The sequence below is a fragment of the Ochlerotatus camptorhynchus genome, unplaced genomic scaffold (genome assembly GCF_037179485.1).
Source record: "Ochlerotatus camptorhynchus isolate MF236.1 unplaced genomic scaffold, CSIRO-AGI_Acam_v1.1 ptg000319l, whole genome shotgun sequence".
Taxonomy (NCBI): domain Eukaryota; kingdom Metazoa; phylum Arthropoda; class Insecta; order Diptera; family Culicidae; genus Ochlerotatus; species Ochlerotatus camptorhynchus.
The window spans coordinates 1,425,706-1,439,295 of record NW_027040807.1 but is presented as its reverse complement, the minus strand read 5'-3'; the positions used below and the strand labels follow the sequence as shown (position 1 = coordinate 1,439,295).

The 13,590-nt window shown below is 37.7% G+C and overlaps 1 protein-coding gene across 1 annotated transcript; it reads right to left on the bottom strand.

Annotated features, from left to right (window-relative positions):
• Positions 1–8,839: 8,839 nt before the first annotated feature.
• LOC135707807 (uncharacterized) lies at positions 8,840–13,120 on the bottom strand. The gene is made up of 5 exons (XM_065229703.1): positions 12,963–13,120; positions 9,767–9,896; positions 9,296–9,337; positions 8,955–9,253; positions 8,840–8,896 (listed from the first exon to the last, which is right to left on the bottom strand). The coding sequence occupies exons 1-5, from the start codon at positions 12,975–12,977 to the stop codon at positions 8,855–8,857; spliced, it is 528 nt and encodes a 175-aa protein (XP_065085775.1). The 5' UTR covers positions 12,978–13,120; the 3' UTR covers positions 8,840–8,854.
• Positions 13,121–13,590: the final 470 nt, after the last annotated feature.

Sequence of the window (13,590 nt, the reverse complement as noted above, 5' to 3'; positions counted from 1 at the left end):
TAAGTTCTTTTCACTCATCTCCCATGATCCGTACAATAAGCCAAATTTGGGTAAACCGGCTCAAAGTAGTTTGCATTTAAGCACGGCAAAAAAAATTACCCATCGCTAAGTAATTTTCAATTTTTTCTACCCAAAATTAAGTTCAATTAACTCAAATTTGGGTATATCGCATATTACTCAATTTTGGCTTCTTGTATGGAACTAGACGGTTGAGTCGAATCTTTCGTTCTATTTTTGACAACAATAGCGAGAGGAAATGAAACGGACAGAGGTCAAATAACTCAAATTTGAGTTTAAAAAACCCAAGCGGTGGGTAGTTTTGTTTTTCTGTGTACGTTACGGTCGGCCAGCAGATGGAAATGATGTAAAAATGATAATCGACAGTGAGCATGCATAAGGGCCTATACGCGATGATCGATTCTCTTCGTCAATTTTCTCTTTTGTTAATAACTCGCTAGATTTAACGTTTCTCGGTTTGCCGGTGCGTTTGCTGTTGCTTTTGATAGCCAATACAACCTGTTACTACTCTGCATTGAACAAATTCTCGAATATTGTTTCGCTTAGCTGTAGCAATGCAAAGAGAAAATCGATGAAGAGAATCGATCATCGCGTATTCGCCCTTATGCATGCTCACTGTCGTAATGATGTTTTGCTAGCTATCAAATCGTATGGAATATTTTTTAGTACATCATCACTTTTGTGGTTTTGGATTTCAAACCTAGGTGTCGCATGCACTGGTGCAGTTTCGCGTAGATTTATCAATAGTGTAGCATAAACGAAAACGACATAAGTGAGTATATACCGATTGAACCGATCGCCATAGTTGGTTCGGCTGTTAAACTGTAGGCAATACAGCTCACTAGATCATTTCCAAGTATCAGCAATGAAATGTAAATGCTAGACAATTTTCTGAGCTAATTCTTTCTGAGGAACGTACGGGAAATGTTGGCTTCGGCAATATCTTAACCTATTATCGTCAGAGGGGTAAAAAAAATCCTAGAGCATTCATATTTGCCTAATCGATGCTCTGAAACACAATGTATCCACATGCCAAAATTGTGCTCCCAAGGACGTTGTTTACCCCCTGACGATAATAGGTTAAGGTATTGCCGAAGCCGACTTTTCCCCTATAACAAACTGCTTTTTAGTTAGGACGTCACTTAATTAGTACTTCAACGCTAGATAAATTGAATCCATACATCACGTTTTTACTGCACTCAAAAAATTTATCACATATCTAATGGATGAAAACCATGTGAATATTAATTAGCTTTCATGTGATCACATAGCTAAAAATCCCACCCCAAAATCACATGAATATTACGAGGCCGATGAAATTCATATGAAAAATCATATAAAATTAACGTGATCGCATAAATGTTATGTGAAATTCAGATGAATTCAATTAATTTTGTTTATGGATGAAAACCATTTGCGTTTCCAATGGAAGCTACATGAAAATTATTTTCGCTGTGGATATAAAGCATGTTCAATAGGGTGGGTCAACTTATAATACCCCGCTCCACACTGCTCTTTCTATGTGTGTGGAAGTCCTCAACAACCTAAACGAATTTGCTTATAATCTGGATCGGTGGGAGAATTTTAAATTGTGTATGGGAAACGGTTCGAAACTATTCATTTGCATGTCAAAAATTCTAAAATTACTCAATATTGACCAAACCTCGGACATATATTGGGAATGCTATGTAGAACAACATTGTCCAAGACCGCAAATCGATTCAACTTCTTTACAAAAAGTTACTAACCTTTTACATTAGACTAAGTGCTCCGCACATACCTACATGGTCATATATATGCCTGTAGGTATGCTCGGAGTGGTAGGCCTAAAGTAAAATAATATTAACTTTTTCCCCAGAATTCGACTCGATTTGCGGTCTACGACAAAGTTATTCTGCATGCAATCTAAGTCCCAGGTCAGATTAATCAGATTAGTCAGATTAATTAGTCAAATGACAATTAGGATTAGGTGGATTCAGATTACCAAAACGGTTGACGACGTACACACTTAGATTTTTTCGCCGAGATGGGCACCACCGAGCAGCTCGGCATTTTATTTTGCCGGATCTCAGTAAAAAACTTGCCGAGATTCAGCTAACAAACGGGAATTTTGCCGAGATCTCAGCCAACAAACATATTTTTTGCTGAATTTCCAGCAAAATAAAATGCCAAGCTGCTCGGTGGTGCCCATTAGACTGATGCAAAATTTGACTTTTTCGCTCCACAGTGCTTAGATGGTTTCAAATCGGGTCCTGATTAGCCTCCCAAAGTTACAACTCATTTGGTTAGAAACAGACTTCGCACAAGCCATTTGAAGTTTACATGTAAATTACTATGGGAAATCTCAACTTTTTGTACATTGCCTTCTAGCCTTTTTCCATATTGAGCTGCGAAACAGTTCGATAGCCATTCTTATATAAAATTTTCTCAGCTACAACATTGCTTAAGATCGTTTCTATGTAAAACGAGACAGGAAAAAGTTATTAATTATTTAAGAGATTGGTAAACTTATGACATGATCAAGCAGCTGCTCTGTAGGCAACACTGAATTTTGCAGTGTGACATAGTAGCCATGATTTTTGTGTCCTATTCAACGCCCCACAAACACCAATGTTGCCTGCTGAGCAGTTGATTGAGCATGATCATAAGACATCAGCGCATTGAACCATTGATAACTTTCGATCCTTGCATTTAATTAAAAAAATTTCTTGAACAAAGTTGTAGCTAGAAAAATTTCCTACAAGTACAGTTGAAAGCTTTTGAAGCAGGCCGATATGGTGAATTATTAGATAGACATGAACAAAAATCTTGGTTTTACCATAGTAATTCCCATACAAACTTCAAATGGTTTGTGCCATCTCAGTTTCTTACCAAATGGGTTCAAATTTTGAGAGGTTAGTCAGGATCCGATTTGGAATAGTTTAAGTATTGTGGAGCGAAAATTTCAAATTTTGCATCACTCTAGTGCCCATCTCGGTAACAAAATCTAAGTGTGTAGGTGTGTGCTGGTTGATGTGCATTGGCACCGAAACAGTTCTTTAATTCATTAATCTAATCCTGAACGCAGCTGTCGTTGTTTCGTTTCTAAATCGACCATTCTTTATTTTATATCACGTTCGATATGAAGATACTCTATATCAAGTAATGTAGGTTGTAGTATGAACGGGACATTTGTCTGCCGGGATAAATTTATGTCAAAACTGGCTGTTCGAAACTTATTTTCTATGATCGAAAATCCCTGTGTTGTTGATTGACGGATATTCGATAAGAAGTCTGAAAAAATCAAAACGAAAGCAGAGTCATTCCATAATTTTTTTAATATCTGTCGCGAAATCAAAATCAACCGTTCAACTTGAACACAGCCTTTTAATTCCAAGATTTAAGTTTGAACATCCCGCCCAAAGCAACCGAGTGTTTCTTTTTTTGCGTTTTCGTAACTCCAGAAAGACTTTTGAAAGCCAGAGGGCAAATTGCTTTTGCTTGGAAGAATGTTCTGTTTTATTTTATTTCACTATAATAATACGGTCGAGTTTTTTGATTCACAAACAGCGATAATTTGAACCTTTGATTGCAGAAAATGTAGCACTAGATAATTTCCTCTTCCCATGTTGTTCTAATAATTTCGTATGTTTTAACCGTCAGTTGTGGTTAATTCAGTCGCAATTGAAATAGATTGATTGATCTCCTGCGAAGCTGGAATAACAATGATTCCATCTGAGTGGCCTTTAAAAATTATTCCATAATCCAATTAGGAATACTCTTTTCAGAGATTTTATAGAAACTGGATGAAGCGAAAAAAAACCATCAACGATGGCCGCGCTGAACGATCAATCTTAAAATGAATCATGTTTAATGATAAAACATAATCACTTATAAAGAATTTATTAGACATAAACTCATTAATCATTAATCTTAATCATATATTAATCATTATTCATTAATCACCGGAACATTAATTAATCAAAATACACAACACTGCTTTTAGTGGGACGACCCCGACCTCTCACACCAAAGTTACGAGTTCAAATCTCATCCCAGGACAAGTTGCGAATGACCCAAGAGTGTTAAAGTCGGATATAACGAAAAAGTACTGCTTTTATGTTTATGTTAAGTACTGCTTGACTGATTATTACGACAACAGTAAATCGAATAATTTCAGGCACATTTGAAGTTTGCTGTAAATATTGGAAAATGATAAGGGAAATGATGACATAGGCCTTTTATCGTTATGGAGGTAAACGAAGCTTTAACGACCATCCACATTTCACATCCGTTTGCGTTGTGTTGGCATAAATGTGACAATCAGACAATAGATTGAGCTGTCACCGCAAAGCGTCAGATCTATAATCGCTATGTTAATAGTCTTGCGGATATAATCTCGAGAACAGATTGAGCTGTCAAATATCGGAACCAATCAAGCAAATCACGACCTACAACAGAAAAGAGCACATCAACTATTGTGAACAAAACTTCGGAAACCGTTTTCACGTGACTCAAAGGTCGCCTACGCAAACTAACACCAGCTATGGGTTGGGCAAAGTTTCCCCTATCCGATGATACTGGTAATTTGCGTTCGATTGGCGAGGGAAGAATAATCAAGGTTTTGTTTATAAAAGTTGATAGTACTTTTTCAATTGTTGGTCTACAATATATTGAATTGATTCCGCAATATATTGAAAAGGCCCTTGGAACTCTGCTCGTGATAAACTTAGAATTCTCTTTTCTTTTCTTCTTCTTCTAGAAACTCTCCTTCTTGGAATCCTTCTTAAGTTGCCTTTTTAAAAATTTAGATCCATTTGAAACTCTTCTCAAAATTTTCTTTAAGGGGTTACGCCACCCTAGAATACAGAAAAATGCACCAACTTCATTATTTTTTTTTTTTGTTATTTAATAAAGTCACATACTAAATTAACTTATATGGGCTTATAGTACACATAATTAGGGGTGCTTACAGTATTTTTTCATAAGGGGAAACCATGTGTGGCAGTTGGCAGCACTGCGAGTTCCTGGCACTGCTTCCCGTGTAGTGTTACGCGGCCCACACTTTCTTCGTCGTAAATATGAACCTAGAACAGAGTGGTTTTTCTTATTTTATATAAGAATACCTAGAGAAGTACATACGGAGATGAAAAACTTTTGAATTTTACGCAAATGGGACTTGTTTTTGCAAAAAAATCAGTTTTTTCGCCTGAAATTTGTTTCTAAAATTGTTTACCACAATTTTTTGATCAATTGAAAAGTTCGTATGTACTTCTCTAGATAATTAATCAGAGAATGCAATCGTCAAAGTCTAGATCAAATTGAGTCAAAATTGCAGATGCTATCGTGTGGGCCGCGGAGAGAAATGTTGTATCGAAAAAAAAACGCGGTTGAAGTTTGAGGTACAGATTCAGGTGCGTGATGCAAAGTTTTGTAATTTCGCTTATAACTTTCGGAATTTTAATTTGTTCGACATGGAACCAATTGTCCCTTATTAGGTACTCTGAAGTGTCATAAGTTATGTAAAAAAAATCGATTTTTTGAAAATCCTAGGGTGGCGTAACCCCTTTTAACTCAAAACTCATCAGAAATTCTACGGAATTCTTCTGAATTTTCTTTGAACTTTTCTTAAGAATTTCTTTTAAATTCTCCTCCATTTTTTAAAACCATTTTGGTTTTTTTTGGGCCCGTTCAATGTCTTTCCTGAACCATCCTCAGTCTTCCTTTTCATTATCCTCAGAATACCATTTTAATTCTGCTTATAATTCTTTTTGAACTTTTATCTCAGTTCTCTTGGAATTCTCCTTAAAATCATCCTGCTATTCTCCCCTGATTCCCAATACATAATGCTTAGAATCAGCTACGAATCCTATTCAGATCTTCCTTTCTTCTACACATAAATTTCTAGGACATTATTTCTTAGGACATTATCTCAAAATTATCTTGGAATGTTGGTAAAACCTCCCTTAGAATTTTTCGAACATTTGTTCGGAATTTCTTTGGAATATGAAACTAAAGTTGTGCCCGACAACAACTCAGCTGGACGAGACTCTTCGAACTGTGTCTCAAAGTTGGCACACTACTGGGCAAACTGGATGGGCTACGTGGACTAAAGGGCACTCAAGCTTTCAAATGAACTGAAACACCGATCGGATCAAATTAAACACCGATCGGATCAAATTGAGAATCCGGAACAATTACGGAAATGGCGGATTTTACAAGGCTGGCCTTGTCGGAAAGATGACGGTACCACTGACTAGTCTACCGGTGACTACAGCGAGATGGCGGTTGGACAAGCGTATCTAACGTACGTCGGCTGTAGTGCGATGGGGGTTGGTTTTAGTTGGTATAGCGGTTTATGGAGATAGTTCCGATGCACAAGCGCTTCCTTCTGACGGAGCCGATCGGTGACCTTACCGTCCCCTCTGTCGACCTGGGGAAGGGAAATTCTCCTTTACTTGTCCTTTACGTTTGGGTAAAGGCAACTAAAACTCCACCTAGACCGTAGCGTGCAATGGCGGTCCTTGACTCGCCAACCAGATATTGATTTGATTGAATGAAAAAGGTCCTAGCGAGGAGGTAACGTTCATTAGCGCCATTCTTCGAACAAATTCGAGGAAGGCTTAGAATTTACCTGAATCAGCGGAATTTTTTATTTACACTTCAACTGATTCACTACTCGCACTTGATATTCTGTTAAAAGTATACTCCACAGACACTTCTGGTCTACACGCTCGTCTGCTAGTAGGGTGTTACCAGGGGCCTGGCTGGCAGCCATGTTTTTGATGCTTTCATCTGCTCTTGTCTTTCTGCTTACAACACGATTTTGCGTCCCTTTTCTTCATGTATACGTCAGGTATTTAAATAAGGCCCGTGATCGTGCCTACTGTCAAACGCATAGGATTGATATGGGGTTGCCAGTCCCCTGGGTGTTACGCATTGTCTGACGTTCGTTTGCTTCTGCCGTTGCCTCATTGGAAGCAAACAATTGGACATGTCGGTGGAAATAAAACTGACTATTGGATTCAGCTTCGCAGAAATCAGTGCAAAACTCTCAATGTAGGTAATTGCGACATTTGTGAAAGCGCTGGATGCAAATTCCACTAATCGAGTTCATAGCAGAGAAATCAATGCTTCTATTGCTTGTTGCACAACCGTGAACAATTAAAGTTCCCTTTATGCCGATGGTGCCTCGACTGATTAACGCATGTCTTCTGTGGAGGGCACCGTTTAGTACGTGACAATTTACGACCTACCAAATAAAGAAGTCCCGTATAATGATCTCTCGTTGGTGCTGGTGAAACACGGTAATTTTAAGCGTGTAATTCGGTAAAACAAACCAACCCGCCTTGAGCCTCGATATGCTGACAAGAGTACGGGAAATTTCCATTGACGGAAAAAAAGAGAGTCCTTACTCGCTGCATTTCCTCAATCGGAAGAGGAACATATTCTACCAAAGGAACAATATTTTTTTGTCCCAAGCGCAAGGAACGGAAGCAGCCAGTACAGTGCAACAACAGGAAGAGGAAAACAAACAACGGAACGAATAAGAAACCAGTGCCAGTACGTATGCTGGTGTAGTGAATGGAGGTGTGTCATCAATGGAAAATAACGATAAAGACACAGAGGAAGCGGTTGAAGTGCTGGAAGAAGAGATAGTGGAGATGGATGTGACGTCCCCGGATTTCAACAAGAAGAATATAGAGGAAACAACCGCTGCTGAGAAACAGCAGCCGCCTGTTTTCAACATCGAAACGACGCGTATTACTACTACAAATTTGCGATAGTGGATAATACCCTAGACAATACCCTACGTCAATTATACAAGACCTGGCCCAACCGGCCTATTGATATTAGTGAAATGTGGAAATGTTTATTGGTGTTCGTATTTTATAGCAATGTTTGTCACACACAAAACAGCTGTTTTCTAGGAATTTTCAGGGTTGGAAAATTTCTCGTCTTCCCTGGACATAGAGTATGATTGTACTTGACACACAATTATACTAAGGGGCTTTTCATTAACTACGTAGACAGTTTTTTGGGATTGTTGACCACACCTTCCCCATGCGTAGACAATTGTCCATACATTTTTTTTAATTTGTGTGAGCCGTGGATAATTGTACTTAAACTGTATACGTAGTTTATGAACAGCCCCTAATGCAAAAACGGTACAGGCATCGAAAGCTCTCAATTAATAATCAATGGAAGTAAATCTAGAACACCAAGCTTGAAATGAGAAGAAGAAGAATAAGAAGAAGAAGAAGAAGAAGAAGAAAAAGCGGTGGGTGCTGCTGAAGGAAAAAGCAAGAGAGTTGAGGGCACCACTGAAAACGAAAGCTAAGCTCAAGTCGCCTCTCGGGAAGAGTAATTAATTAATTAATTTATCTTTATTATGGAGGCTTTCAGCCTGGGGCTGGTTCGCCTCCACGCGGGAAGATTAAGAATAACTCCTAAACATTGTACCTCATTAATATTTTATTGTTATTAATTTAATATTTACTGGTTTTCGGCTCCGTGGAGTCCTATATCCAAGAGCCTAACAAATAAACTAATTGGAAGAAAAAATTCAGAATGCTCATCTACCCACACAGTAATACAGCGAAATGAACATAAAATCTTTTCCCAATGTTATTCTCAATTAATTTTCAAATGGTCAGTAAGACCATAAATAAGATTAAACATGAAATGAACTCCAATTTAGAATCATTTTCGCAATGTTCCAGCGAGGACGTTATAAGACAGGAAGAAGAAATCACACTTAAAACTAAATAAGAATCTGTCACATCAAATATAATAGCATTAAACATAATTTGAATCAATCTTTTATTGAATCACATTCAGGAAGAAAGTTTAATATTTAGTATCCATGCTTCTTGTATCCGTGTTGGTGTTCATGTCCCTGTAAATGAAAATAGCACTATGAATCGGAAACGTTCAGCTGCTTCAAATCGACTTACGTGTCCACCAGAACCATGTCCTCCACCCAAACCTTGCTGTCCTTGGGCAAACCCAAGAGTTCCCGATCCAGCTCCGTGTGAACCGAACCCTTGCTTACCACCGGAACCTCCGAATCCTTGATCACGACCTCCTCCATGTCCTCCTCCGAATCCCTGTTGACCGTGTCCTCCTTGACCAAATCCTTGGCCTTGCTGACCATGGCCTCCTCCTAATCCTTGCTGACCATGACCTCCTCCAAATCCTTGCTGGCCTCCTCCAAAGCCTTGCTGGCCTCCTCCTAATCCTTGCTGGCCATGACCTCCTCCAAATCCTTGCTGACCTCCTCCAAATCCTTGCTGACCTCCTCCAAATCCTTGCTGGCCTTGTCCTCCATGACCCGCTCCTAGAATATGTTAAGAGTGCATTTTAAAATTGTTAACTGTTTTTATTGTTTAAGTAAATTAAAATCACTGACATATATTTATTAGTAACAATGTTTTCTATTATTCATATTATTAATAAACCATTTATTTCTTTTCTCAACCCACAGCACTATGTTTTGTTAAATTTCCGTTATAAGAGCTAATGTCACTTAAGGGTCACTCACATTAGATCCGTTTGCATTGCATTGACGTACATTTGACAGTTAGACAATAGATTTAGCTATCACTTTTCCGCAACGCGTCAGATCCGGATCTAATGTGGGTGACCCTTGATGGCAGCATAGAAATTTGATCTCGTGATGTCCAGTGTGATTTACATAGATGTTAGCCACATTGCTCCTGAGATTCACAAACAGGAACAGAATCGAAATAAAAGTAAATCTACCAACCTCCACCTTCTTTATGTTTGAAACTGTTTTTATCAAAACCACCCTGACCCTGACTACCTCCGGAACTGCTACCATATCCTCCTCCTGCGTGTGCCATGGAGACTGCTACAACAGCAAAGACCGCGAAAAACTGTAACGAAAAAATATTTAAAAATTAATGGAGACTGTACAACAGCAAAGACCGTGAAAAACTGTAACAACATTTGACAGATTTGCTTTATAAAGCTGATCAATCAAGTATGGTGTTTTGCGGTTTTGTTAATGGAATGGAAAGTTGAATGAGTTTTGTAGCAGTGGGTGAATAAATGCTACATTTTATTCTAAAGAAGTTAGAACCTTTTTGGACGTAAGTATTTGGTCTCGTTAGTGGTTAGTACAATACTAGCCTACCAAATAAAAAGGTCTGTTATCAATCGAGTAATATGGACAATATTCAAATCTTCGTATATTATATTTTTGATTTACTTTTGTATCTTGGAATTCACTGTTGTCCGAAACGGCAATTAATCAGGAAGACAAGATTGACGCAGATTCTATTCATTTTGCGTGGTTGGTTGGTATCTTCGTAGAAGTATAGTCACTATATTCATAGTCAGGTGGATACAAAATCCTGCATACTGGCAACTTTGGTTTTTGTACTCAAAATCTGGCACCCCGTGAAAATGCTCAAACCTTTTTCAAGCAGGACTACAGCCATTATTTACAAATGCAATTACACCCCTTTGAATTGTTGGCACTGAATTGACGTTTGAATCTTTGTTTATAACAGTAGATTCACGGATAGAAATCTCCTTATATCTTTTGGCAAATTTCTATTGCTGATTATTCATAAAATGTATAAGTCAACTAATAAGCAGACGCCTTGCAAAAAATTAATGAAGATCATGTGTCAAATAAAATGTATAAGCGGTCACACATACCTAGCGCGTAAAATAGAGGACAAAAATCATGGCTACTATGTCACACTGCAGAATACAGTGTTGCTCACAATTCAGTTGCTTGATCATGCCATAAGATTATCAATCTCTTAAACATATAATAACTATTTAATTTGATGTTTGACTGAAAAACAATATTCCGCAAAGTTTCCCCATAGTAATTCCCATATAAACTTCAAATGGTTTGTGCACAGTCAGTTTCTTACCAAATCAGTTCAAACCTTGGGAGGCTAACCTAGACCCGATTTGGAACCGTTTGAGCAATGTGGAGCGAAAATGTCAAGTTTTGCATCAGTCTAGTGACCATTATACATTTCATTTGACACATGATCTTCATTAACATTTTTGCAAGGCGTCTGGTTTTTAGTTGACTCATACATTTTATAAATCAGCAATAGAAATTTGCAAACAGGTATAAGGAGATTTCTATTCGTGTAAGTTGGGAGAGACGTGTAGACAAATGAATCTAATAGACTTGTCAGTTTTGTCTGATCTGGGTTAACTCTGCTCAAATTTGGATGGTTTTGAAACAGAGTGTAAAGATAGTTTCCTGGCTTAAAATAAATGTTGTAGGCCAGTTCGGTAATACTAAATGCTATCTACGACTTGTACCAAATTTTTTTTTTCGCAAAAGGTTGCAATTTTGTTCAAAGTTTCCGATTTTCTGCATACATAATTTATCACCGTAACTTTTTTTACTAGCGATATCTGTTGCGAGATGCTGGCAATATATTTTAAAACGATTCACATGGTATTCTATTTTGAAAATATTTCTGAAATAGAGAGCATGTGCGAAACATGATGCTCGACACCTTATATATTACTCACTGTCGAAATGTCTGAACTGATAAGACCAGCATTGTTTTTTTTAAATTAATCAAATGGCACATGTCTATCACAACAGCTGTGTTTGCATACATATGTGCGCCATAATTCTTGGAGGAATCATCATGCTACACACTTAGATTTTTTTGTCGAGGTTGGCACCACCAAGCAGCTCGGCATTTTATTTGGCTGGATCTCTGGAAATGCTATCTAACATGAAGCTTTAGTGTGATAATTTATTAGCTAGAGAATGTTCTTAAAAGGGGGTAGGTAGACAGTTCCGTTAGAGTACGGTAGTATGAAAATGGAATAGAAGTTGAAAATGAGCGAAGGGCCATTAATGCGACAGTGCAAGTCAAACGCACTATTCAATTTTCATACTACCGTACTCTAGTGGAACTATTAACCTACCCTCTTCTGACCTTTCTGATGTTGGCATAATGACATTCAAATTTACGGCGTTTTGTTTGATGGGAATCGGCCCAATCAGAAAAAAATAAAACAATTAATAGCGTTTAAGGATTTGATTCGTAAAGTGGGCTACGGATCTTCCGAACGGCCACATTGTAGTCATTTTGGTTAAGCTTCAGTTAACTTTCTTAAATTCGTGCATTGACATTGGCAAAACTATATTGATTCAAACCAAATTACAGCGGTTTATGTTCTCCTTTGTGAAGAACGACGGATGCTGCGAAAAGTTCGTGGCAATAGATGATATGGATTAAGTGCACAGATTTAATTACACACAATTAACACGGTTTATTTTGATTATGAAAATCTAAAGAATAGAATTGTTTCTTGCAACGAATGGTTACTGATTGCAGAGGATACAAACATGTTGGGTTGGAAATTGCTGCGGAAGTCAATCAATTACAAAATTAACTTGGCAAACTACTTTTTCACTGATGCTTAAAATTTGGACTGAATTTCATTCAGACTAACACGTTACAGCTCCCTAATCTGAACATTGCATTAATTTACTGATCAAATTCTGAACAGTTTTCAAACAAATTTGGATCATTCGAATTGAAATATTGGATTCAAGCTGCAACGAGGATTACGAAGGATATAGAGACTTCTTTTTCCTTTCGAAATTTTCAGTAGATCACGTTGAAGAGCAGAGCGAGAAGCTTGTCAAGAGATGAGAACTCTTTAATGCCATTCGTTGCACCTTTAGGTTTTCACTTCAATTAGGCATAATTTATTCATCAATCAAGTTGTCATTTTCAACAATATTAATCCTACGACCAAAATTGACCTTGTTTGGTTGAAAAAAGCTCCAACTAGAAATTTAAGGCAATGATCTATTAAATATATATAAAAAAACCCTCAGTTTTAAAATCTATGAAAACTTAAGCTTCACAGAAGAAAGAAACTTCCATCTATTTTCAAATTCTAACGGACGCACATCACGGGTTCACTTCAGTTCGTACCATAAACTTGTTCATTTTATAACACAGGTTGTTGATCCTCTGTTCCTGGCTCTGGAAGATTCCCACTGCGCGAATATAATCAACTGGTGTTTCGAGTACGATCACTGTCTAGGGCGGGTTTCACTCTTGCACTGAACTGATCCGCAAGGTTCGATAATGGTTTTTATAGACAGTTGCAATCCAGTTTGCTTCCTTCTGATCATGTAGCGCCAATCGAATTCTGATTGGGAATTCCTTCACACATACACACACCTTGATTAATGTATCCCGGTTCTGTAGGTACATACCAACTATGTGAGTAGGGATTACTTAGCAGAAAAAGCGTTTAATTATGTGCCCGTAATCGCGAAGCGTACAAGAAGATGCAGTCAAGTATGAGTTACTTCTGCTTTGATTCGGTCATTCTTATTTGTTCTCAAGTTTGTTAGTTTATTTGTTGCCTTTTAATCAACCCGTCACTCATGGCGTTCGAATGAATGTATTTTAAGCGTCATTGGATGACTCAAGTCCTCAAAATTTTGATTTACATCCTTGTTTATATTGATTGCAATAGTCGTCACTCTAGCCATTGTTTCTTCGGTCATATCCTTTCTACAAAATTGTTCGCAAATTATAGTGATCAAATAAA